Genomic DNA, 21,810 nt, shown 5'->3' with positions numbered 1-21,810 from the left:
TTCTTAATGGAAACAGATGCAAACACCAAGCAACATACGCAGAAGGAAACAGAAAAGAGAGACCAAGTCTCAGCACCACTGTGGAGCCATGACAATTTACATCAGGTCAGGATCTACCCCCACATATTCCACTACAGTGGTCACTACTTACAGTAATTGCTGGCTTGTCCAGACCCCTGCAGGTGACTGTAAGTGGAGTTCACCATAACACAGTGACATGAGCCCGCATTAAGCAGCGTTGGTCTTATTGCTAAGCTGCTGATAAATAAAACTGCCTTAACAAACGTTCTGTCATTGTATGCTGGGCATTATGACATCCCATAGAATGGTTTGCCTGCTCATCTTTCCCTTTAATAATAAATATTTTTAATGGAGCTCATTTTATGAATTGAGGAATGATGCACTACCATTAGGAGATGAAATGTTAAAAGACATTTTTTAAAACCCACAGTGAACTAGAGCAACGAGCTAAATTACTCCAATTTGCATGGCCATTGAGCTGCATTTTGGACCATTACTGCAGAACAGCAGTTTTGTTTATTAGGGCAAATGTTAAAAGAAGGGCTCCAATTCTGCAACCTGTGCTCAAGACAGCAATCGTCACTCACCGGAACAGTCCCAAAGAGTAGCAGATTCTGGCCAAATACTTGAATTTTTAGACATGTTTTTGGTAAAGTGCTAATATTACTATTAATACAGGTTGGACCTCCCTGGTCTGGCTACTTCAGGATGTGAGTGGTCCTAGACAAGGGATTTTGCTGGACCACGGAAGGTCTGAAGGCAGAGGACAGCCTCTCTGCTGGGCTCCTCTCCACAGCTCCCTGGCCCCGCAGGCTCCAGTGGACTGCCAGCCCTGGGAGCTCTGGCAGTGGCCCTGTGGGTGCTTGCAGCCCCGCCAGTGCTCACGGCCCTGCCAACTGTGGGCTCCACCGACCACCCCTGCCTGGCTATGCTGGCTACAGGCTCTGAAACTCTCACCCCCCCACACACACACTCCACCATACAGATTCCGGAAGCCCCGCAGGTTTCCCAACCCAGCTGGCTGTGGTCTCTGGTGACCCAGGCGTTCCGCTGCCCCTGCCAGCCAGCTCTCTCCCAGCCGCCAGCAACCTTAGTGCTGGGGCTCTCTAGTCCAGCAACAATCGGGGTCCTGCCGGACCACAGATGTTGCCAGACCAGAGAGTCCCAGACCACAGAGATTCCACTGTGCTTATTTGTATTATCATAGCGCCTAGAAGCTCCAGTCATGGGCCAGGACCCTCTCCATGGCAGGTGCTGTACAAACACAAAACCAAAAGACTGGTCCTGCCCCAAAGATTTTGTAGCGTACATGTGGCAATAAAGAACAATATTTCAAATGAAACAGCACTGCTTCTGTGATTGAGCATCCCTGTTTCACCCTGTTACCCTGTGGCTTTTCTCTTCAGAGACAAATGCTGAAATCTTTCCTTCATTTTCCCTAGGTGTTATCCAGACAAACAACTCTTATAGTCAGTGAAAGCTTTGCATGAGTAAAAACTTAAGGGTCTGACCTACAGTCGCCAGTCTTGCCCTGAATTATGCATAAGGTCAACAATTTGTACAGTGAGTGGCCTGGAGCACTCCTCTTCACATGCCTAATTCTGCCCTGGAGTAGCTCTTTAATGTATAACAACACAGAAAATTAAAAATTAGACAAGTGGGGATTGTAGCTACTTTTTTCAATTCATTTTCTTTAGGATGCTATTTAAATATATTCCAGTTGAATTTTAGGTACTTTTCTATGCAGAAGCCACAAAATTTCATTGAGCCATGATTAGTGCATAAAGGAAGCATGTAATTTTGGTCTTTACAAATTAAGAACGCAATCCTGCAGTCAACAGAGAATGTGGGAATGGAGCCTGACTCTTATTCTCCTGCTTAATTTTCTTTTCCCCATCTTCCATACGCCACATCCTCCCTGCCTACCATCTCAGTTCTGATTAGCTCTGCTATGCAAGTGCTATAAAAAATATAGATCTTTCTGTTTGAAGACCATGTCAAGTTATGCTTCTTTTGTTGGCTATAGGAGAAAGGCTAACATGCAGAATCAGTAGCTTCATAGATCGCTGCAACCACTCAAGACAGACCTTAGGAACGGCAAACTTCAAATATATCTCACTGATATCTAAAATGTGACAATGAGAACAATTTTGTAAACAGAATCTTAAGTGCAATGACATGGAGTAAAGCTTTTAGTAGATCCCAAAGATCAGATGATATTTTAAATGAGGTTGGTTTTAATTCTTTATTTGGGCTGGGAGTTCGAAAGAGCCAGGTGTCCCAATCCAATGGGAGTTGCCTTCTTTGAAAATCAAGCTTTTAACTACATTTATGAACTCTTCAGTTTTCACACAATTTAAAAAGATGCTTCACCAAAACACTTAGCAGACTTAATGTGCCTGTCTCTCTCTAAACACTATTTTGGCTGTGGTACTCACTCCATCGTTTTATTTAATTCCCACCCACCAGCCCCCCAAAAATATTTACAAACTTAACCACCCACAATCAAGGCAAAGACATGAAAGGTTTTACATGATCCTCCTGAAAATCCCTTACACCAAAGTTCCTCCCCCACACCAGACTAATACTGAGATCTGTCAACTCATTGCTCCCAGGGCAAGCTTGGGGAAAAAAGTGACTTTTGCAGCATGTACTTAAAAAAAATCACTGGATCTAGACTTTGGCAAGCTAGAGTGAGAACAAATCCCAGAGAGAAGGCTTCCTCACAGTTGCCATTCATCAGCCAACTCCCTCCCATGTATCCCAAACTGGAATGTCTAAACTGTAGCAATAGCATTCAAGGAGAGATTCAGAGGGGTAGCTGTGTTAGTCTGTAATTGAAAAAACTTTAAAAACAGCTAATAGTCCTGTAGCACCTTCGAGACTAACAAAACATGTTAACGCGAAGTTTTGTGGGCACAACCTACTTCCTCAGATGAATGGAGTAAAGGGGTCCAGGTTGCAAAACAAATAAATATATTTGTAACCTGGGCCTCTTGTTCTTTTCATCTGAAGAAGTGGGCCGTGCAGACAAAAGCACATAACATCTACATGTTGTGTTAGTCTCTAAGGTGCAGCAGGACTATTTGCTTTTTTTAAAAAAAAGTTTTTTCATGCCAGGAGAGAGGCAGCCTCTCATACATCAGGGAGCTCGTTGACCCTTCAGACCTCTAAAGATCAAAGTCAAAACCTTCAACTTCACCTGGAAATAGAGCCACAGTCACAGTATTTACCTCTCCGACAAAGACTGCTCAGTTTTGCTTTCATTCAACTGGTAATTAATTGGCAGGCTCTGACATTGTCATCTAAAATACAACATTGTTTCATGTTTGGCGGCTTCATGCGGTTCTTGTGACTTGGGGCTAACCCAAAGAAGTCTGAGCAGCTGTAATTCCCCTGATCTGCTTAGAGTTAGCCCCCTGGGGAACTGAGGCAGGGCTGTAATACTTTGCGGTGAAAGCTGGATATGAAGGCATACAAATGAGTTGCAGAAAAAAAAATAACAAATGGTCTGGTAGCACTTTATAGACTAACAAAACATGTAGATGGTATCATGATAACTCTGGTCATCTGAAGAAGTGGGCTGTGCTCACGAAAGCTCATGATACCATCTACATGTTTTGTTAGTCTATAAAGTGCTACCAGACCATTTGTTGTTTTTTTCTGTAAGGCTGTGTCCAGACTCAGGGTTTTTTTCGAAAAAAGTAGCCTTTTTTCGAAAAAACTTCACCCGCGTCTAGACTGCAGCTGCGTTCTTTCGAAATTAAATCGAAAGAACGCGGCTTTTCTTTTGACGGTGGTAAGCCTCATTTCACGAGGAAGAACGCCTTTTTTCGAAAGTGCTCTTTTGAAAAAAGGCGTTCTTGAATGCCAACACGGCTTTTTAGAAAGAGAGCATCCAGACTCACTCGCTGCTTTCTTTCAAAAAAGTGGCTTGCTTTTTCGAAAGTACTGCTTGCAGTCTAGATGCTCTTTTTCGAAAGAGGCTTTTCGAAAGATACTTTTGAAAAAGCCTCTTTCGAAAGAGGCTTGCAGTCTAAACATAGCCTAACAGACTAACTCGGCTACCCCCTGAAGTGAAAGAAAAAAAATACAAATTTGGGATTTTGTTTTCAGTGACTTTTCCACCCCACACTGGCGCCAAGGGGGTGCTTCAATTTAGGGCTTTCAGGGTTAAAACCATGAGCTTTAACACGTGAGCCCTATGACTAAGTCCCATACATACCTCAGAGCTACAGCTGACTCCATCTCCAGTGTAGATCAGTCACTAGAAGGAGACAACGAACTGCTGTCTGGCTACACATGTACACAATTATGAGTGCATCTTAGTATTGTGCAGGTGCACCTGACAGAGAGGTGTCTATCTAGCCACGTGTGCATGCAAATCATGAATTTGTTTTCGTTAAACATTCATGCACTTTCATGAACATGCGTTTGTCTACAAAGTTGATGTAAATTAGGTCATTTCTTTGTTTAATATCAAGGATATTATTAATCAAAGAATAGAATTACAGGATCAGCACTAGGCTAAAGTCTATCACCTTTACTCTTATTTGAGTAGTACCTTGCTCCCTGATTCCTTTGCAATTCAGTGTGAGAAAGTCGGACATAATGTCTCCCAATGTGTTCATACATTCCTTTTAAAGAAAAGCCATGAGATCAAAAGAGTCTGAGATTCAACAGCCTTCACGTAACCATAAATCAACAGCATACTGCTTCTCCGAAATCTTCCACTCTAATGTTTGTTATTAATTTTTATATGAGGTTGAGGGGGACACAACATATTTAGTTGCCGTCAGATCCTTAATAAAATGCACCATTAAGTTCATTAGTCACATATGAGCTCTGTCCATCTGCTTAGGTGCATTCATGTCACATTATCAAAAGCAACTGATGTCTACTAATGACTGAGGCTTGGCTGCTGGACACAACTCTGAATATCAATATGGAAACGGCTGCACAAATAAAAGGTCATTTCCATTAACTGCCTGAGATTTGAATCTAGTTAATGGAAACAGAAACATTTGTCTATTTCTTTAAACCAATGCAATCAAGTAAAACGACCTGCAAGAGTTTCTGGCTAAAGAGGGGCCAAAATATTAGTCAGAGGCTCAAGTTGGCCAATGAACTCTATTGTATCATGATAATAATTGATGTCCTCAGAATCACTGAGGGGCCTGGTAGAAACTGAGTGTGAAGGAAAGCAGCAGGAGATATAAGCAAGTGTCATGGAAATTAATATGTGCCACAAAGTCCCTTTACTTTTGTAAGTTTCAGTTTTTAGGTACAAGAGTTATTTGGTTTAGTCATCTGTTATAATCTGTTGTGTTGAGGTAGATCTGGGTCAGCTAGGAAAAACAAACTATCAGGGCTAAAATCTTATATGGGACTGAGAAGCATGTTTTTTGTTAGCATCTAATTTACTCATGTGCCAGCTCTCTGAACCTGAAGATGGTAGGGGAGAAGGGGATGAGGAAGAGCTTGGTGGCTGATGGATCCACTCTGGAGCACATCCTAATAGACTCCCAATCATCATCGATCCTTTCTCTATGCAACCATCCATGTAAATTTGCTCTTCTCACTTCTGTATGTAAGAGCCTCAGAGGAACAGGAGTAATCTCCACAGAGCTGGTACAGAAGGAAAAAGCTAAGAACTGCTACAGCTAAGGGCCAGAACTGCTACAGGCCCTTGTCAGTAGGGATAGCTGGGAAGTGACGAGAGAAGGATCACTGTGTCCTTCTCTTGCCCAATGCCTATGGATTGCATTCATGGGGCAGGAGGGGTAATGTCCTGAGCTCTGTCCCTCTCCCAGGCAGCTAGAAGTGCACTAACAGAGGCATACACACCCTCTGTGGGGGACTATTAACCACAGAGATCCCGCTACCAGCTATCTCCAGGGAAGAGGATTCTGTTCATGCAACACAAACTCATTGACCATAGATCTCCAGAGAGTGTCACATCTCAGTGCATTAGTCGTAATTTGAACTTTCAATCCAGACTCAGTCCTCAGCCAGGCAAAACTCCATTGACACAACTGGTTTTGACTGAGTAAGGATACTGGCTCGGAGCATACCAATTCAGGAAATCACTTAGGCTACATCTACACTACCGCAGCAAGTCAACCCAAGCTACACAACTCCAGCTACGTAAATAATGTAGATCATGTTGATGTACATTAGGCTGACTTATTGTGGTGTCTACACCTTCAGGGTAGTGTTGACTGGAAAGCACTCCGTGCTCGATTTGTCAGGTCTTCATTACACCTGCTAAACTGACCCCTGGTGCATCGAATGCCAGCACATCAATTCAGCTGTAGTGTAGATGTAGCCTTAAACACATTCTTAATTCCCTCAGAAGTCTCACAGGAGCTGAAGCTGAACAAGGATGTGTTTAAGTATGTTCCTGAACCGTGATCTGAATAAATAGACATGGTAGTAAGTAATGAAAGTACTCTAATACTGGCTCTGAAAACAGCACACATTCATGTGACCATGCATTTTGGTTTCCTGTAGAACATGATCTAACTGTCTTTGTTGCAACTTCCCAAAGACGATGATGCCATATCCATTAGTTGAGGCATTTAGGCTGGAATTTCCAATGGAATGTAAGGGAATCAGGCTGGCTTCCAACTCCTCAATGAATTTCAATGGATGCCTAACTCCATTAGCTTCTTATGAAAACCTCCACCTTAAAACCTCAAACAACATTCCTTTGGGATTATTTTCTAGAAGTTCCTAAAAGATATCTGTCCGCCATTTTACAACCCTTCCAACTTTTAGCAGATTTTATGTTGTACTATAACACAACATAAAATACTCTCATCTCCTTTGGCACAGCATGATATAAAATTATCTACTGCTACCTTGTATTTTCCACCCTTTTCAGAATGTTCAGTCATATTTGCAAGGAATTTCCTCTAGCAAAGAATTTTACATTTTAAAAAGATGTAAAAGTATTCTATTGTTTCCAGTAAAGGAAATTGTGGATCCCAAGAAATAGCTAAATATTCTAATCCTCCTCAATAAGAATGAAATTGACAAATTGCAGACCTTGTGTTAGTAAATGATAAAAATATATTTTGGATGAAACATATGCAGAGAAATCTACATCTATGTAGATAAGAAAAAGTAATTTGACATGTGAACCAAAAACATTGAACCCTAGAATAAAAGGAATACAATAATAATGAAACCACTGTCCTCAGAGCATAATGTTAAAAATATTTAAAGGCTAGAGGTCACTCAAACTGTAACTTATCATCTGGTTAGCTGTCGACAAAGGCTATTTAATAAAGACAGTGTGCTTAGCTATTTTAAATTAAAGTGATTGATTTTCATTTAGCATTTGGCTACCACAGTTAGTGGAAGTTGCAAAATTCATTTCAGAATGACCCAACAGGAGGAGAATCATATGTATCCATATATATTTAGTGACAGAAAGCAGCATTAATACTCTATTACTTGTAATTGAATTAATTTTTGAACCTATGTTTAAATTACACCAAGGTTATGACACAAACCATCAAAAGGCAGCATATTCAATGTTGAAATGTGTAGGCTGACAACTCTCCATTGTGTCCCACAGTTAGGAAAAAACAGTAAAAAACAGCAAGACATTCTGAGTTACGGGATGACAGCTTGAACGTAAAAACCTACTGAGTTTTGGCAATTTATGCCACAATCATTTCTTTTAATACATAGTAATTTCCCTTTTCATAAAAACAAACTAAACCAAAAATCTCTCACGATCCCTGGAAGATTTATGAGAGATATATTTTCCGAGGGAGTCCCAAGAATGAATTTTTAAGCTATTAACACTGAGTGCTAATAACTCACCCGTTTAAGTTATTGTTACTTCTCAATGAATCCATTGTTCTATAGGGACATGCAAACATTAATTTGCAGAAATAACATCACTCTGAATCCTAGTAACAGAATAAAACCAAGTGATGACTTTCACTTTTTCTTTTTCTTTTTTTAAACTGTTCCCTTGCAACATACAACCACCATCTCTGTTTGTAGGTTGCATCCTTCCCCCTTCTCCAACTGTTTGTCCATTTGTGCTTTTAAGGCCCTGATTCTGAAAGAATTGTGCATAACCTATTGAATTCAATGAGTTTGGTCCTGCTCCCATTTAAAACAATGAAGGCCCCTCCACCACCCCCAGCCATTAATTTTAATGGTACAGGATTAAGCCCAGTGGGACTATTCATGTGCCTAAAAATTATTAAACTGCAACTCTCTGCAGGGCTGAGGCCTTAGAAGCACTTTAGGGGAGGGAATGTCTTCTCTTCTGTGTTTACACAGTCCTCAGCTCAGGACAGTACCGATGTAAGGAAATCTCTAACATTATTATTAATTATTATTCACAGGAATAATATTTTAAAGGCGTGACTAAAAACCCAGGATTTACAAGTATACCAATCCCACCAAACATTTTACGCAATGTGGGCAACTGCTAAAATACATTTTATTAAAGACATTGCTGGCATTTAAAAAAATGTTTTATTTTCTGTGCCATACAGATCTTGTCCTAGGAGGGAGAATGGTAGCTAAAGCTGATGGATTAGGTGCAGAGTTTAAATATAATTTTCTCCTCTTAAATTGACTGAAATTAATGGGACTAATCACCTGCTTAAAGTTAAAAATGTGAAAAAATATTTTAGTGAATCAATACCTTCCTTGTTGCTCTCCCCACTCCCCACCATTAATAAAGGAAACTTGACCCACATCCTTTCCTCTCCCACTGCTTTGTTAAACAATGTCCCATCCCAACTGTACTGCATTTGCTGGCCAACCAATTTCTAGCATCCTGTTGCTAGTTGGCACAAAGTACTTCCGGATGTGTATGCAGCCCTAGTTGATAAGGTGCTCTTAAACGTCCCTGTGGTGGGGCTGCATTGAGGAGTTTGGGCAACCTCCTTTTCCAGGTGTGGTGAGAAACATCCCATCCCATATAAAAACTACTACTTTTGGGGCAATTATTTTAGTATGAAAGCTGAAAACTGCTTTCAGTGTTAATTCCATCAAGTAAAGCTGATCATTAAAATGTTCTCAGAACGTAAAACACAAAATGGGTGGGAGCATGGCCAAAACAGACTCCTTTTTAAATCTGAGTGGCTGCTTGTGAAAACATGGCATCACAGTTTTGGTGTGTACTTAGCCTACAGACTCGCTGCAAAGATTTTCGTCTTCTACCTCATATGTCTGGCCTGTGAATATTATCTTCACTTTGCAATTCAAGGGAAAGAGACAGGCTATTTGTAAGGGGAACAGGCGCTGCTACCATTTTGTTCACTGAGATCAAGGTAGTGATAAAGTGAAGAAATTATGCCCTCGGCTGAGATCAAAACGTGAATCAGCTGCTTTCATCAACTAGTGAGTTGGATTCCTCGGGCTCACTAAGGCTATGTCTAGACTGCAAGCCTCTTTCGAAAGAGAGCGTCTAGACTGCATGCGGAACTTTCGAAAAAGCAAGCCGCTTTTTCGAAAGAAAGCAGCAAGTGAGTCTGGATGCTCTCTTTCTAAAAAGCCCTGTTTGCTTTCAAGAACGCCTTTTTTCGAAAGAGCACTTTCGAAAAAAGGCGTTCTTCCTTGTGGAATTAGGTTTACCGCCGTCGAAAGAAAAGGCGCGTTCTTTTGATTTAATTTCGAAAGAATGCGGCTGCAGTCTAGACGCAGGTGAAGTTTTTTCGAAAAACCCCCTGAGTCTGGACACAGCCTAAAGGTACATCTACACAGCAGAGCTATTTCGGGATACTGGAAGTATCCCAAAATTGCTACCCTGGGTCTTTTGATAAGTTTCAAAATAGCAGAGGTGCTATTTCAGAAGCCCTGTAACTCTCGTTTCGCGAGGGTTAAGGGATGGCTCGAAATAGCGCGTTATTTCGAAATTTGGTGCTGTGTGGATGCACCAAATTTCGAAATATGCTATTTCGAAATTCAATCCAAATAAGATATGCCATTTGCATAGCACAAATTGCATATTTTATTTCTTAGGGTAGACACACCCTAAGAAAAGCAGATGTAGACCGCCAATGGGCACAGCAACTACATAGATGGCACACAGGGATTCTCCAGGCCCGCCAATGCAGGGAATGCACATTGCAGGAGCAGAGGGCAACACAGTTTATCAGAAGGAGGCCTCATCACTTCACATCTCAGTTTGCTGAAATTAGAGTAATGACGTCATATGAAGGAACTTTAGTCTGGTGGCGTCTATAATGTGGTCTGAACTGAAACAAAATCCAAATGCTGATACTCTGCAACACACTTTCTTCTCTTGCCTAGTTTATATGCGCAGTCCGTAACTCAAGATGGCTGCATGCACTAAGACTCAAGGCTCTACAAGGGTATACAGTGCTTTGGAAGACATGAAAACAACATTATTGGAATTTATTGCTATTGCCCTAATCAGGTATTTTATTTGGACGTTCTGGTATTTATCTACAGTAACGTGCTAAAAAAAGTGAATGATTAAAAGCTTTGTTATCCAGCACTCTGTTAACCAGAAAACTCTGTTAACTGGCATTGTCACCACACGTCTTCAGATGCACATGCCTGACTCCTGCCTGCCCATCTGACTGTTGCAGAGCTTCTGACAGCCAGCTCTACCCGCTGACATCATCAGCAGGTGCTCCCTTCCCCCTCAGCCTGCCTCGAGCTGGATCTGCTGGTAGGAACGGGGGCAGAGCAATAAGCTTTGTTATCTGGTACATTCAATTAACCGTCAACCCCCATTCCTCACGAGAGCTGGATCACAAAGCTTTCACTGTATTAAGAATATAAGACTGGTCAGACTGAGTCAGACCAATGGTCCATCTATCCCAGTATCTTGTCTCCCCACAGTGGCCAATGCCAGGTGCTTCAGGGGGAATGAACAGAACAGGTAAATATTAGCTCAAAGATGTTAAGAAAGATGCAAATGAAATTATTTCTGTTTGCAATATGTGTGGGAGTCAGTTTGCCTACAGATAAAGATGGACATGAGCTGCTCTTTTTGTGAAATCTGGGAATGTATACATCTACAGGGAAAAGATATAGATATAGATATTTAGATAAAGCCCCATACTTTATAAAAGAGAAACAAACCCTCACAGGTACATATATATTGTATGTGTGTATATATATTATATATCATACAGAAATATGGAGGTGTGTGTATCAGTATCATATTTCCCAAAAAAGTGTTGCTTCCATACACATATACAAATACAGGTATATTGATATAAATATGCACACATGCTCATATTTCAAAGCGAAATGTGTGTGTGTGTGTGTAGGTGCAATATAGCTGTATTTAACAAAAGAGCATCTGATGCTCACGTGTAGACAGTGTGTTACAGCTCTTCCTAATTAATAACCTCGATTAAAACCTCTTGGCAATCAATTAAGGTTAATGACAGAAGTCATTCTCTATCCCCCATCTCGGGCTGTGAAAACCCTGGGTCGTGAAACTTTAATCCTGTTATCTGCTGCCTTCTCCATCTGAAAAGCCCACAGATTAACACAGCCGCCATTATCGAATTTACAACCAGCCGCTTGGACAGCTGCCCTACTTTCAGCAGTTAATGGAAAAGGAACTAATCTGGTTAAGAGCGTAGGACTAGTTCATAAATCTGGGCGCACAAGACAGTTAAAGCTGTCACGTCTCTTCTGGAGAGTAGCAACTGAATTAAACTGTCAGCTTTCTACTTGCCGTTTCTTGAGGGTAGTCAGCCTTTCCGTAAACCGGACTAATGAGATACTCAGCATTAACATAAACCACATCAACCCCAGAGTACATAATAACACTGCTGGAGTTTGGGTTTGCATTTTATGATTGAGCTTGGTTAGATATGTACTGCATGTTCTTCACTGCTGTATGCCTGATTAAAACATAACTGTTTTGTTGCCATCTACTTCCATACAAAGGTGTTTTAAAGAAATAAAAAAGCAAATGTAATTTTAAACCAATAATAATACACTCAAACAAATTACTGACAAAATCAAATTGAAAATAAAATGTTCATTTCTTCATATAGCTCAATTTTACAAAAAAATCCTAATGCTTTTCATAGCAGCAGAGGCAGTATTTGACATCTGTAACAACTTCACACTGCACCCAGAATAGATTGGCTTTCTCTGCCTTAATAATAGGTCTTATCCCCATGCATTCTGCCCAGCAAGTACAACTCTGCTACTCGTCAGCTCAATAGGCCGCATTTTAAAATGGCCTAAAATGCTTAGGTTCCCTGTAATTGTTTGTGAACTAATGAAGATAGCAAGAATGGCTCCGACTTCACACCTGTTGGAAGTATGGCAAATCTGGGCCAATTTGAAAAAAAACCCACCCAAACTGAATGTACTCAGAGGAGTGTCTCATGCTGGGGGTGAAAGCACCTTTGTTGTGACCTTTTTAGTGTTTTAAGATGGAACCTAATGTACACTTTATAAAAGCCCATCTACAGTGGTTGTACTTAAAAAGCCCACTCCGATTCTGAAGGCCTGCACAAGGATTGTTCCAGCAGGAGTCCCACCATTTTATTGGATGTGCTCGCCAGACCAAGTAGCAGAACATTTCAAACCCGGAGTGACCATCAAAATGTCTCTCTCTATTTAAGGTCAGTTTTTCAGCCTACTCTTCCCGGTGACTCCTAAATGTTGATTTTAAGCACAACTACAGTAATCGTCAGTAAAATGGCAGGATGTGTCGATAGTTACCACGTGGCTGTGATTGCAATGGCTCAGTTTCCTGCAAGTGAAAGCAATAAATAGTGTTCATTAACAAATGTTGGCTTTTCATGGAGACTACTGCATTAGAAGTACCTCTTCCAACCTTCATTGACTGACAGCTGAGAAATCATGCTCATGATGATAGATAGATAGATCTACAAAATATATATGTGTGTATTTTGTAGGCCAATTTTACAAGGCGTACAAATTTTACAAGGGTTCTTTTTCCTGATGCTGATTTTCATGGGAGCAGTGGAAACTCAGCACCTGAAAGGACTGGACCCTACAGGTTAAAACATTTTTTTAAAAAAACCTGCTATGGCATAATACAATTTACATTGATGCTGAGTTCTCTGTTCAGATACTATTACTGTGTTGATGCACCAGTTATTGAACGTTGCCTCCACAGGAATAAAACACAACCGTAAACAGATGAGAAATGCCAACAACTAATAATTCATAATGTCACCTAGCTCACAGTTACCATTTTCAACCTATAGTTCTTGAATGCTTTGCAAAGGAGGGAAGTATTGTTATTTCCACTTTACAGATACGGGACGAGGTAGAAAGAGGTGATGTGATCTGTCTAAAGACCTAGGCCAGGAAAGGAACTGAGGTCTCCTAAATTCTAGTCCCTTGCCTTCCGTGTTATTGTGGGTTTGACCACAACTTCAGACTTTAATTGGAAATTCAAGAGGAGTTTGGGATAGGGATGTAAGCGACTAGTCAATTATCTGATAAGCATAAGCATATCAGATAGTCAACTAGTGATGCGCATAAGCTTATCGGATAGTCGCTTCCCCTCCCCCCATCAGAGAGAGGCAGCAAGAGAGGGAGCAGGAGTCAGTGTGTAGGGGGGGGAAGAACTGGCTTAAAAGCTGGTTCCCCCCCCCCCCCCAGCACCATCTCCAAGAAGTACAGGGGAGGTAGAGGCACAGTGGGAAACAATGTGAGTGGGGACTGAAGCAGTCTCCGCTCGCACCATTTCTACTGCGATCTTACTTTTGAAATGTGCATTTCAAAGGTTCAGCCGCTACTGGTAGCACAGGACCAGTTCCCCACTGGCCCCATGCTCCCTGAAGGGCTTCTGCTTTTGAACTGTAGCAAGAGCTCAACAGGGCTCTTGCTATAGTTCAAAGGCAAAGGTATCCTTATTGATTAATCGAATAGTCGATGGACATCCCATTGACTATTCGGTTTGCTGATTCATCTAAATTCAACATCCCTAGTTTGGAAAAAATGCACTAAACTAGTTTTACCTCCACTTTCTTGAAACATCTGCTTCCCCTTCCCTGAACAGCTACACCTAGAGATTTTGGGATAAAATTTCATTGTCTTAAAATTTCAGAAAAAAAAATATGAGTCCTTCGGTTTGTATGCCCAGCTTCGAGCCTTACACTGTGATATTTTGCCAGAACTGACAGAAAACATACAGGAAAGAGATGTCTTTTAACTCCCTTTCAATACCACAGGTATCATAATTCTTTTTAGTGCTTCCACACCAGTACAGAGATTCAAAACATATAAAGGAATAGTTAAAGTTATTTTAAACATAATCCTGTCTACGTTTCATGCAATCAGATCAGATCTCCACCTTACGTAAAAATCATAGTGGCAGAACCCAGCCTGTGCTTACTGAAGTTCAGAACATAATGCCAATTGAATTCAATGGGGCAGAATCTGACCCCAGTAGCAAATGCTTAAAGTACTGCTGGGTTTGGTGAGATTTAGAAGAAGAAAAAAGTTTGTTCCTTTTTTAATTACGAAGGAAACAATAACCACTTTCTAATGATGATTATTCTGTTCTTTTAAACTTAACACTATGAGTTGTAACAATGTAAAAAAAAATACAGGCCAAACCCAAAAAATACAGGCCAAACCCAATCTTATTTTGTACACACCTGTTTCATAAAAATAGTCAGGGTGATGCATATTTTCCCAAAGGACAAGAATAAACTAGCTAGCCATGCTGCTTCCAAGCCTTGTTCTTGCTTTGAATCTCTCAATACTGAAACAAACATGCACGAGTGAATTAAGAAAATACCCTCTTCTCTGAAAAACTAGGCTTGTAATGGGAACTCTGGCAGCCTCGGTGGCACCGCTGTAATGTAGCACAATGGACTGGCCATAGACAACATGAAGTTATAGCATCATGTGGATCAATACATTAGGATAGTGTTATGCACTGAATATTCAGTAATGAGTTACTCAGATTAGTGCACCTAGGACTAATCAGGCCAGAGCCTACATGTCTTTTTTATTGCAATGGACACAAGTTTCCAGGGGAGTAACTGCTTCCTCCAACACCCTATCCACTTTTGTGAGCCACTCCCCTCACTCAGCGAATAGTTCTACATCTTACTGTGAGACAACCATAAAGAAACCCAACCACTGCTCCCAGACTTTAAGGAGGGTTAAAGTCACACCCAGGCAACCTCTTTAACACCATCTGCCCCAGCCTCGTGGTTAGCTTCTGGTGGCCAAAATCGGAGGGGACAGAAGTGGCAAGAAGGTGCCTATTGGTACACTGGCAGAGCTAAGAGTAAGTTGGTCTATTTGTTCCAATCATTCCCACTGATTTATACCAAGCACGTATGATTCTGCCACGTATGTCACCTGTGAATTGGTCCTAGTGAAGTCCCCCCTGGGATGAGGAGTGAGTAAGGAGCTCACAAAACCCTTACAAGTCCACTTCTGAGTAAGGCCAACCTCTCTGGATACAAATAGGTCTCTGGGAGCACTTGGTTCCACATGTCTATTAGGCTCCATGCTATGAAAACACTATGCCAAGCTTTGACCCATAATATACAAATACCTTATAGTGAACTATGATAAACCTTAAAGAATTCCAAATACAAACCTCCCTCTACAGCAAGTGGTACTCAAAACCATACTCTCCAATTTATTATCCTAAAACTCAACCATACTATGCAATTTATTATCCTAAAACTCCACAGAAACTAAAAGTCCTGGTCAAAACAAACACACATTTTAAGACAAGTTTAATGTAGGATTCAAGCTCATGGTGGCATGCAGCTTTCAAAGACGCTATAACATTATGGTAATCAGCCGCATCAGAAGAAATGAACCATCCAGCTAAATACAAGTTTTATATGTGCAAATATAACTGGTAAACGTATTCATCTGACATTTCACATTTATTTTAAAATGAATCATCTTGCTAACTTTCTCTTGCTTCTCATGTTTCAATATGAGACTGAAGGGAGGGAAAATAGATCAACAGCGATGTATATTACCTGCAAAAAGCTGATTAGTCTCGCTCAAAATTTTGGGGTTTCTCTTATGCAAGACAGAGCTGCACACATTTGTGACTCTGATTTTACTAAACACCCTACTATCAATTTTTAAGCAGAAAATTCTATTAATATCAAAGGAGATTTCTGCTCAAAAACTCATGGCACAACCTTTTCACTTCATTACTACTTAGCTTTTGCTTCCTGTAACACCCACAATTTGGTACATTATGAACAAAAGCAAAGAAAAGCAAAGTTCTTGCCCCATGGAGCATATACTTGAAAAAGCATTTCAGTGGAACTGCTCACTGGGTAGGCTATATTAAGTTTTTCTAGGGAACATGATTTATTTGCTAGAATAGTTACTTACAAAACAATGTTACCTGAAAAAATACATGAGCAAGCCTTGTGGTGGTATTAATTATTCAGCTTTTATCATGTATTCTTGTTCTGTGCAATTTGCATGCAAATTACTTTTTATTATGAAAAACATCACTTTTAATGTGCTATACTGTGCCATTGTTTTTAAAAGAATCCCCAGTTAAAAGGTGTCATCAAGCCCTGTATTTATTTTACATGCATTTTTATGCTCTGATCTTGCACACATTATGCATATGATTGTTCAGTCATAAGCACCAGAGTAAACACACTGAGTTCAGTGGAACTATTCACGTAATTAGAGTTATTTATGACCATAAGTGGGGTTTGCAGGATCAGAAACTCAATGAGTATCGAATATTGCAAATCAGGAAGGCCAGAACATTCAGAAACTAACAATTTTACATTGCTTTTTTTATTAATTCAGAACAGTATAGACCCTGTTTAGCCATGTGCAAACTGGTGCCAAATTTCTGTTAGTTGCAATAAAATGAAAAGCAGGAGGTTCACAACAGAAACAGCAGCAGATATACTCCTCTATAATGCTGCTACAAGCCATCACAGTTACAGTTTACAAACTCAGCTCTGCTGTGTGGCTGAGTGTGGAGACGTGGTCTGAAGGTTAAAATAATCTCAATTAAAGCCAAGATGCTCTTCTGACAGTTAATTGGTTTACGGAACAACCCCAAAAGTATTGTGGTTCTTTCTTCTTCACTTTTTTCTTTTTTTCAGAAAAAGAAGTATGAATGCAGGATAATGCATCATTTATAAATTACCTCTTGTTAGTGCACAAAACAAAACAGTGCTTTGAAAACAAAACAAATTCCTGCTGCGGACTCTCGCCTCTTTAATGGAACCCCTTCAAAAGAGTTCATGGCTTAATGGAGGCGGTTTATGTGGGGACTTCGATCTGTACCTGCTGTCCCCTGTCACTCCCTGGAAACTTGGCGGCAGATGTTGCCGCGTTAAGTTGTCTCTGAAGTGGCTCGCTGTCCTCGTCTCCCTACCACAACAGAGTCAGACTATATTAGATCTCTTTATTTGTGCCCGAGGCATTTTTGGGAGCGCAGCTGTGTCCGCCCCCATTCTACCTTTAGTGTTTCAGCCCCCCAGGCGGCAAATGTGAGACCAAAACTGTTCTGCCACTCTTAACTACATCTGCTGACAATCCAGAAGCCTCACTGCAGGCTGGTGAGGACCACTGTCTCTGCTCTAAACAGATGTTGGCAACAACCTGCTAGCTCACACCTGTACAAGCTTCCCTAACCTTGTGGATTGCCAGCTGAAAGATTTATGACTCTAAGGAGTTCCAGCCACAAATCAAAGCCTCTTGACTGTATGCAGCCCTCAAACTGGGCCACCCTCGACATTAGCTGGCTTGTAGGAAAGACAAGCGGGGGTGGGGGAAGGGGGAGGGAGGAGTGGAGCAAGCTCTCTCTGCTTTGATACTTCATGCTTAAACTTTAATTACTTGATCAAGCACTTGAATTCAGCCGTGAATTCTTCCGCAAATGAGAACTACCAGGTTTCTAAGCAATAAAAAGAAAAACATTTGTTTGGCCTGCTATTTAGCATGACAGTGCTTCCAGTGCGTGTGTGACAGAAAGTTGGTTTGTTTACTGACTTGAACCCACAAGAGGTACAGAAGCAGATCTGCACTGAACAATCCATGAATAAGTAAAAGGATGTTTTTTCCAGGGTATAAAACATGCTGTTAGCCCGACTGAAGTTGTGTTCTTCTGTTGCCATGGGTCACATCCGAAGGACAATAACTGTATTTTAAGCATTACCCAGCATTATAAATTCTAGCTCTCTCTCACTCAATTGAAATTCAGCCAGATCTTTTTCTCGTCTCTGTTTCTTGTAAAGCCGGACACTGGTCATTGCCTTCCTCACGTTCATATACAACAGAAGTCTCCTTTCCTGCTGGTTCTGACATTGGTTTGCTCATTTCTATGGCAGCAGCTGTTTACAAAAGCCCGGTTTTGACAGCTGCAAAACCACAAACAACTTTGGCAACAAAGTTACACGTTATTTCAGCCTGTTCAATCTCCGTTTTATCAGTGTCTCTCCCTCATGTGGCATTTACCTGTCAAATGGTCTAGTTTTGTATGTGGCATACATGTTTACCATGTGGATCTACTAGCTCTAAAAGGATGTCTCCCACATTAACAGTAACACTCTTGCAACCACAGTAAATATATTGAAAATACTCAGGTACAAAACTGTACATTGCTACAAAAATATCCTTTACCTCCTATTCGCCGCTCTCATTTTTTATTCCTTTATTTCACTCTCTTTCATTCTTTCTTTAGAATAGCTCCAAAAATCCATCCTATACCATCCATGCCTATGAGCAACCTTTTGCTTCTGACCGCCCTACTTTTCATTTTGCACACTTCTAATGTACCCTGCTGCCAAACCTATCTTACTCAGCACCCGGTTTCAAACAGATCATCTTCAGCATTACAGTCTCCATCAGGTACTACACTGGCATTCAGTTTCCTTCTCTATCACATTCATCCTCCCCTTCGATGCATCGTAGAGCACTGACCCTACACTTGGAGCAGATCCTTCGCTGGTGCAGAACTCACACCAGGTTCATGGTCAACCTCTACTGTAACAGGGAATTTAGGGTGTAAAGTCCCAGTGTGAAGACCTGTCACCTTCATTTCCCTGGAAAATGTTCCACATCCATGGCCCAGTACGTTTTATGCAGAGGCACTTCTCAAGTGCTCAAACTAATGCAAGACTGTGTCTTGTCCTATGCACCAATTGCAGAAAATAAAGGGACTTAAGCCCAGAGGTGAAAGTAAGCAGGTGCACCTTGGTACTCAGCTCCAGCAAGAGGTGTCTGAGCTGTGGGAAAAGCCAGCAGGGAGCTATTTAAAAAGTTAGCAGGGACCAGGGTTGCAATAGGACAGTAAGAAATTTTAAGTTATTTTCACCACTGCTAAAGCCCCTTTTCTCCCTTCTGAGCACTACCAGCTTTGCAAGTGGCAATGCACAGAAGAACACAGCCTCCTGGGAGAATCCTGTTTCTTGCCGCCCACAGACAGGCAGAAAGGGTGGGAAGGTGGAGGAGCCTCCTGGTGGTGAAATAATCTGCTGCTGGTTAAGACCTAGAGCAGATTGCTTCCTCTCTGGAACAAGGAAGGGTGAACAGACTGAATCTGATCTTCATGTGAAACATCATCAGTGCACCCTACTCCTTACATCCCCAAAACGTGTTGCTGAACACCAGCAAAAGTGCCTACTGATACCAGTGCATAACAAATGGGTAACAGAACCTACTGATACCAGCGTGTGATAAATGGGTAACAGCTCCTACTGATATCAATGTGTAAAAAAATGGCTTTGTATTAAACAACAGGCAGGTTGCACGTTTGTATACTGCATCAAGGATACACACTAAAAAATGTTATTGAATAAGTTTACAAAAAAGCCCTACGCTTGCTATATATAAAGTTGACTTCTGCATGAGAGTTCTACCAAGTCAGTGAAGCAGTGAGGAAGAAAGTTGACAGATAAACGGTTTTAAAATGATGGCAAATTAAAGGTAAAAGCGAAGAGGTATGGAACTAATGGTGAGCAACATGCTTATAGTGTCAGTTTGTTACCTGAACAAAGGATATTTATTTCCTTGAAAGAGAGAATATTTTTAGGCGACAACATTTCTGTGCCACATGCTGCCCATCAGTGCTCCAGAGTGGCTCCATCAGTTTCAATGGATCAGCAAATCTGCATTTGTGCTGGTAAAACTCCAAGAGGGGAGTGCTTTGGCCAATAACGGGCAGATTTCACATAAAAGAGGCACCAAGTATGCTACAACAAGCGCACTGGAGCAAATTCATTAAGTGATTGTTGTAATTAGCTGGAGTAACCTGTTCTAGGTTTTCTTCATAGATTTATAGCCAAAAAGATGCTGAATGGCTCTATGAGATTTTAAATATTTTAAAGAGAAGTCACAGTTCCCAGCATAAAAGTGAGAATTCAAGGACATCAGGTGTATTTGCGACACTCCCTTTAGAACATGGAGACCAGAAATCCAGACCCACATACGTTTTGAGAGTGTTTCCCTTGGTGGAGTGACACCTCCTTCCCCATCCTCCCACTTGAGACAGACAAAATACTTACAACATTCTTCATTGTAATTAATGACTTCTGGCCACAACAGGACTGCTGGAGTTTTTGGCTGCTGATGCATCTCTTTAATGGCACAACTTTTAAATGATTGTTTGCTTTTCTGTTCATCATTTTGTTTTGGCTTTAAAATCAGAGTTAAAAACATGACGACTGTTCCCCTAACCAGTCTGCAAAGACCCAAGATATGAAATACAAAAGGACTTCCTGAAGAATATCCTGTTGCCTCAGTAGAAGTTTTCTGGAGGGTGCCATAAGCAGCACCTGTCCAGAACTGACTTGCTGAATTACAAACCTTACCATTTCCATCCTCAAAAAGAAGAAACTAAGACTATAAAGCAATTGAACAACAGCCTTTAGCTAGAAGGACTGCATTATCAATGTTCAATCTTATTTATACCTGGAGGCTTAATTTAGTGGACACACCGGGGGGTGTTGTGAAATAGAACCAACCCTCCTCCTCCCCAATAAATGCGCGCGCGCACAAACACACACAAACCTCATCTCCTTGCTGTGGTCGCATCAAAGATACCCTGTCATATTGCCGTCGCAGGAGAGCCCACAGTGCGTCAAGCCGACCCTGTCACAATAGAGCAGGTTGATTTTGAGTGTCACAGTGTAGGTCAATTAACAGGGGCATATTCAAATCAAGACTGCTGTTGTCTTAGGTGGCCTTCCAGGGAGCTAACTGAGCCACATACTGTTCTACATGCAGAGTTTTCTGATTTAACTTAAGGTCCAATTTTAAAACCGGTATAGTGAAGTGGGTGCAGCATTCTGTGTGGACACCTCTATTCTGGTTTAAACCATGATGAGCTCCCATTAGATGACTCACTTGGGAGCAGGTTTAGGCTAAACTAAAATAAGCCTCCCTTAAACCGAAATAAGTCTGGCCACTCAGGATTTACTTAAGTCTACTGGTGAAAGTTTACACTGGTGAAAGTTTGCATGCAGACAGTCCCCTATAAACAGTGAGTGACGAGGGCTGCGTAATGGGACAGTATAAGTATGACTCCTGCTTAATGGGAACCAGCTGAGCCAGTGACAAATGAGTAAGGGATGACTCCACAAAGTGTTCAACAAGCAGGACATTATAAGGTCTGGACTACAGTGGGAAATTCAGGTGGCATAACTAAATCACTCAGGGTGTGAAAAATCCACACCCCGAATGACACAGTTAAATTGATCTAACCCTCAGGATAAAGAGCTCTAGGTCAATGGGAGAATCCTAGCTATTGCCTCGCAGGGAGGTGGAGTATCTAAGTCGATGTGCTTGTCTACTTTGAAAGTTATACTGGTA

General features: G+C 41.2%; 1 protein-coding gene across 1 annotated transcript in view; it reads right to left on the bottom strand.

Annotated features, from left to right (window-relative positions):
- Positions 1 to 21,810, bottom strand: part of ANTXR2 (ANTXR cell adhesion molecule 2) — a 192,117-nt gene that overhangs the window by 53,176 nt on the left and 117,131 nt on the right. The window contains exon 16 of the mRNA XM_075929467.2: positions 21,010 to 21,090. Within this exon, the coding sequence (XP_075785582.2) occupies positions 21,010 to 21,090 (81 nt within the window). The remainder of the gene's footprint in view (positions 1 to 21,009; positions 21,091 to 21,810) is intronic.

This window comes from Pelodiscus sinensis, chromosome 4 (assembly GCF_052426305.1).
Source record: "Pelodiscus sinensis isolate ZL-2025 chromosome 4, ASM5242630v1, whole genome shotgun sequence".
Taxonomy (NCBI): Eukaryota; Metazoa; Chordata; order Testudines; family Trionychidae; genus Pelodiscus; species Pelodiscus sinensis.
This window is presented reverse-complemented; position numbering and strand designations above follow the sequence as displayed.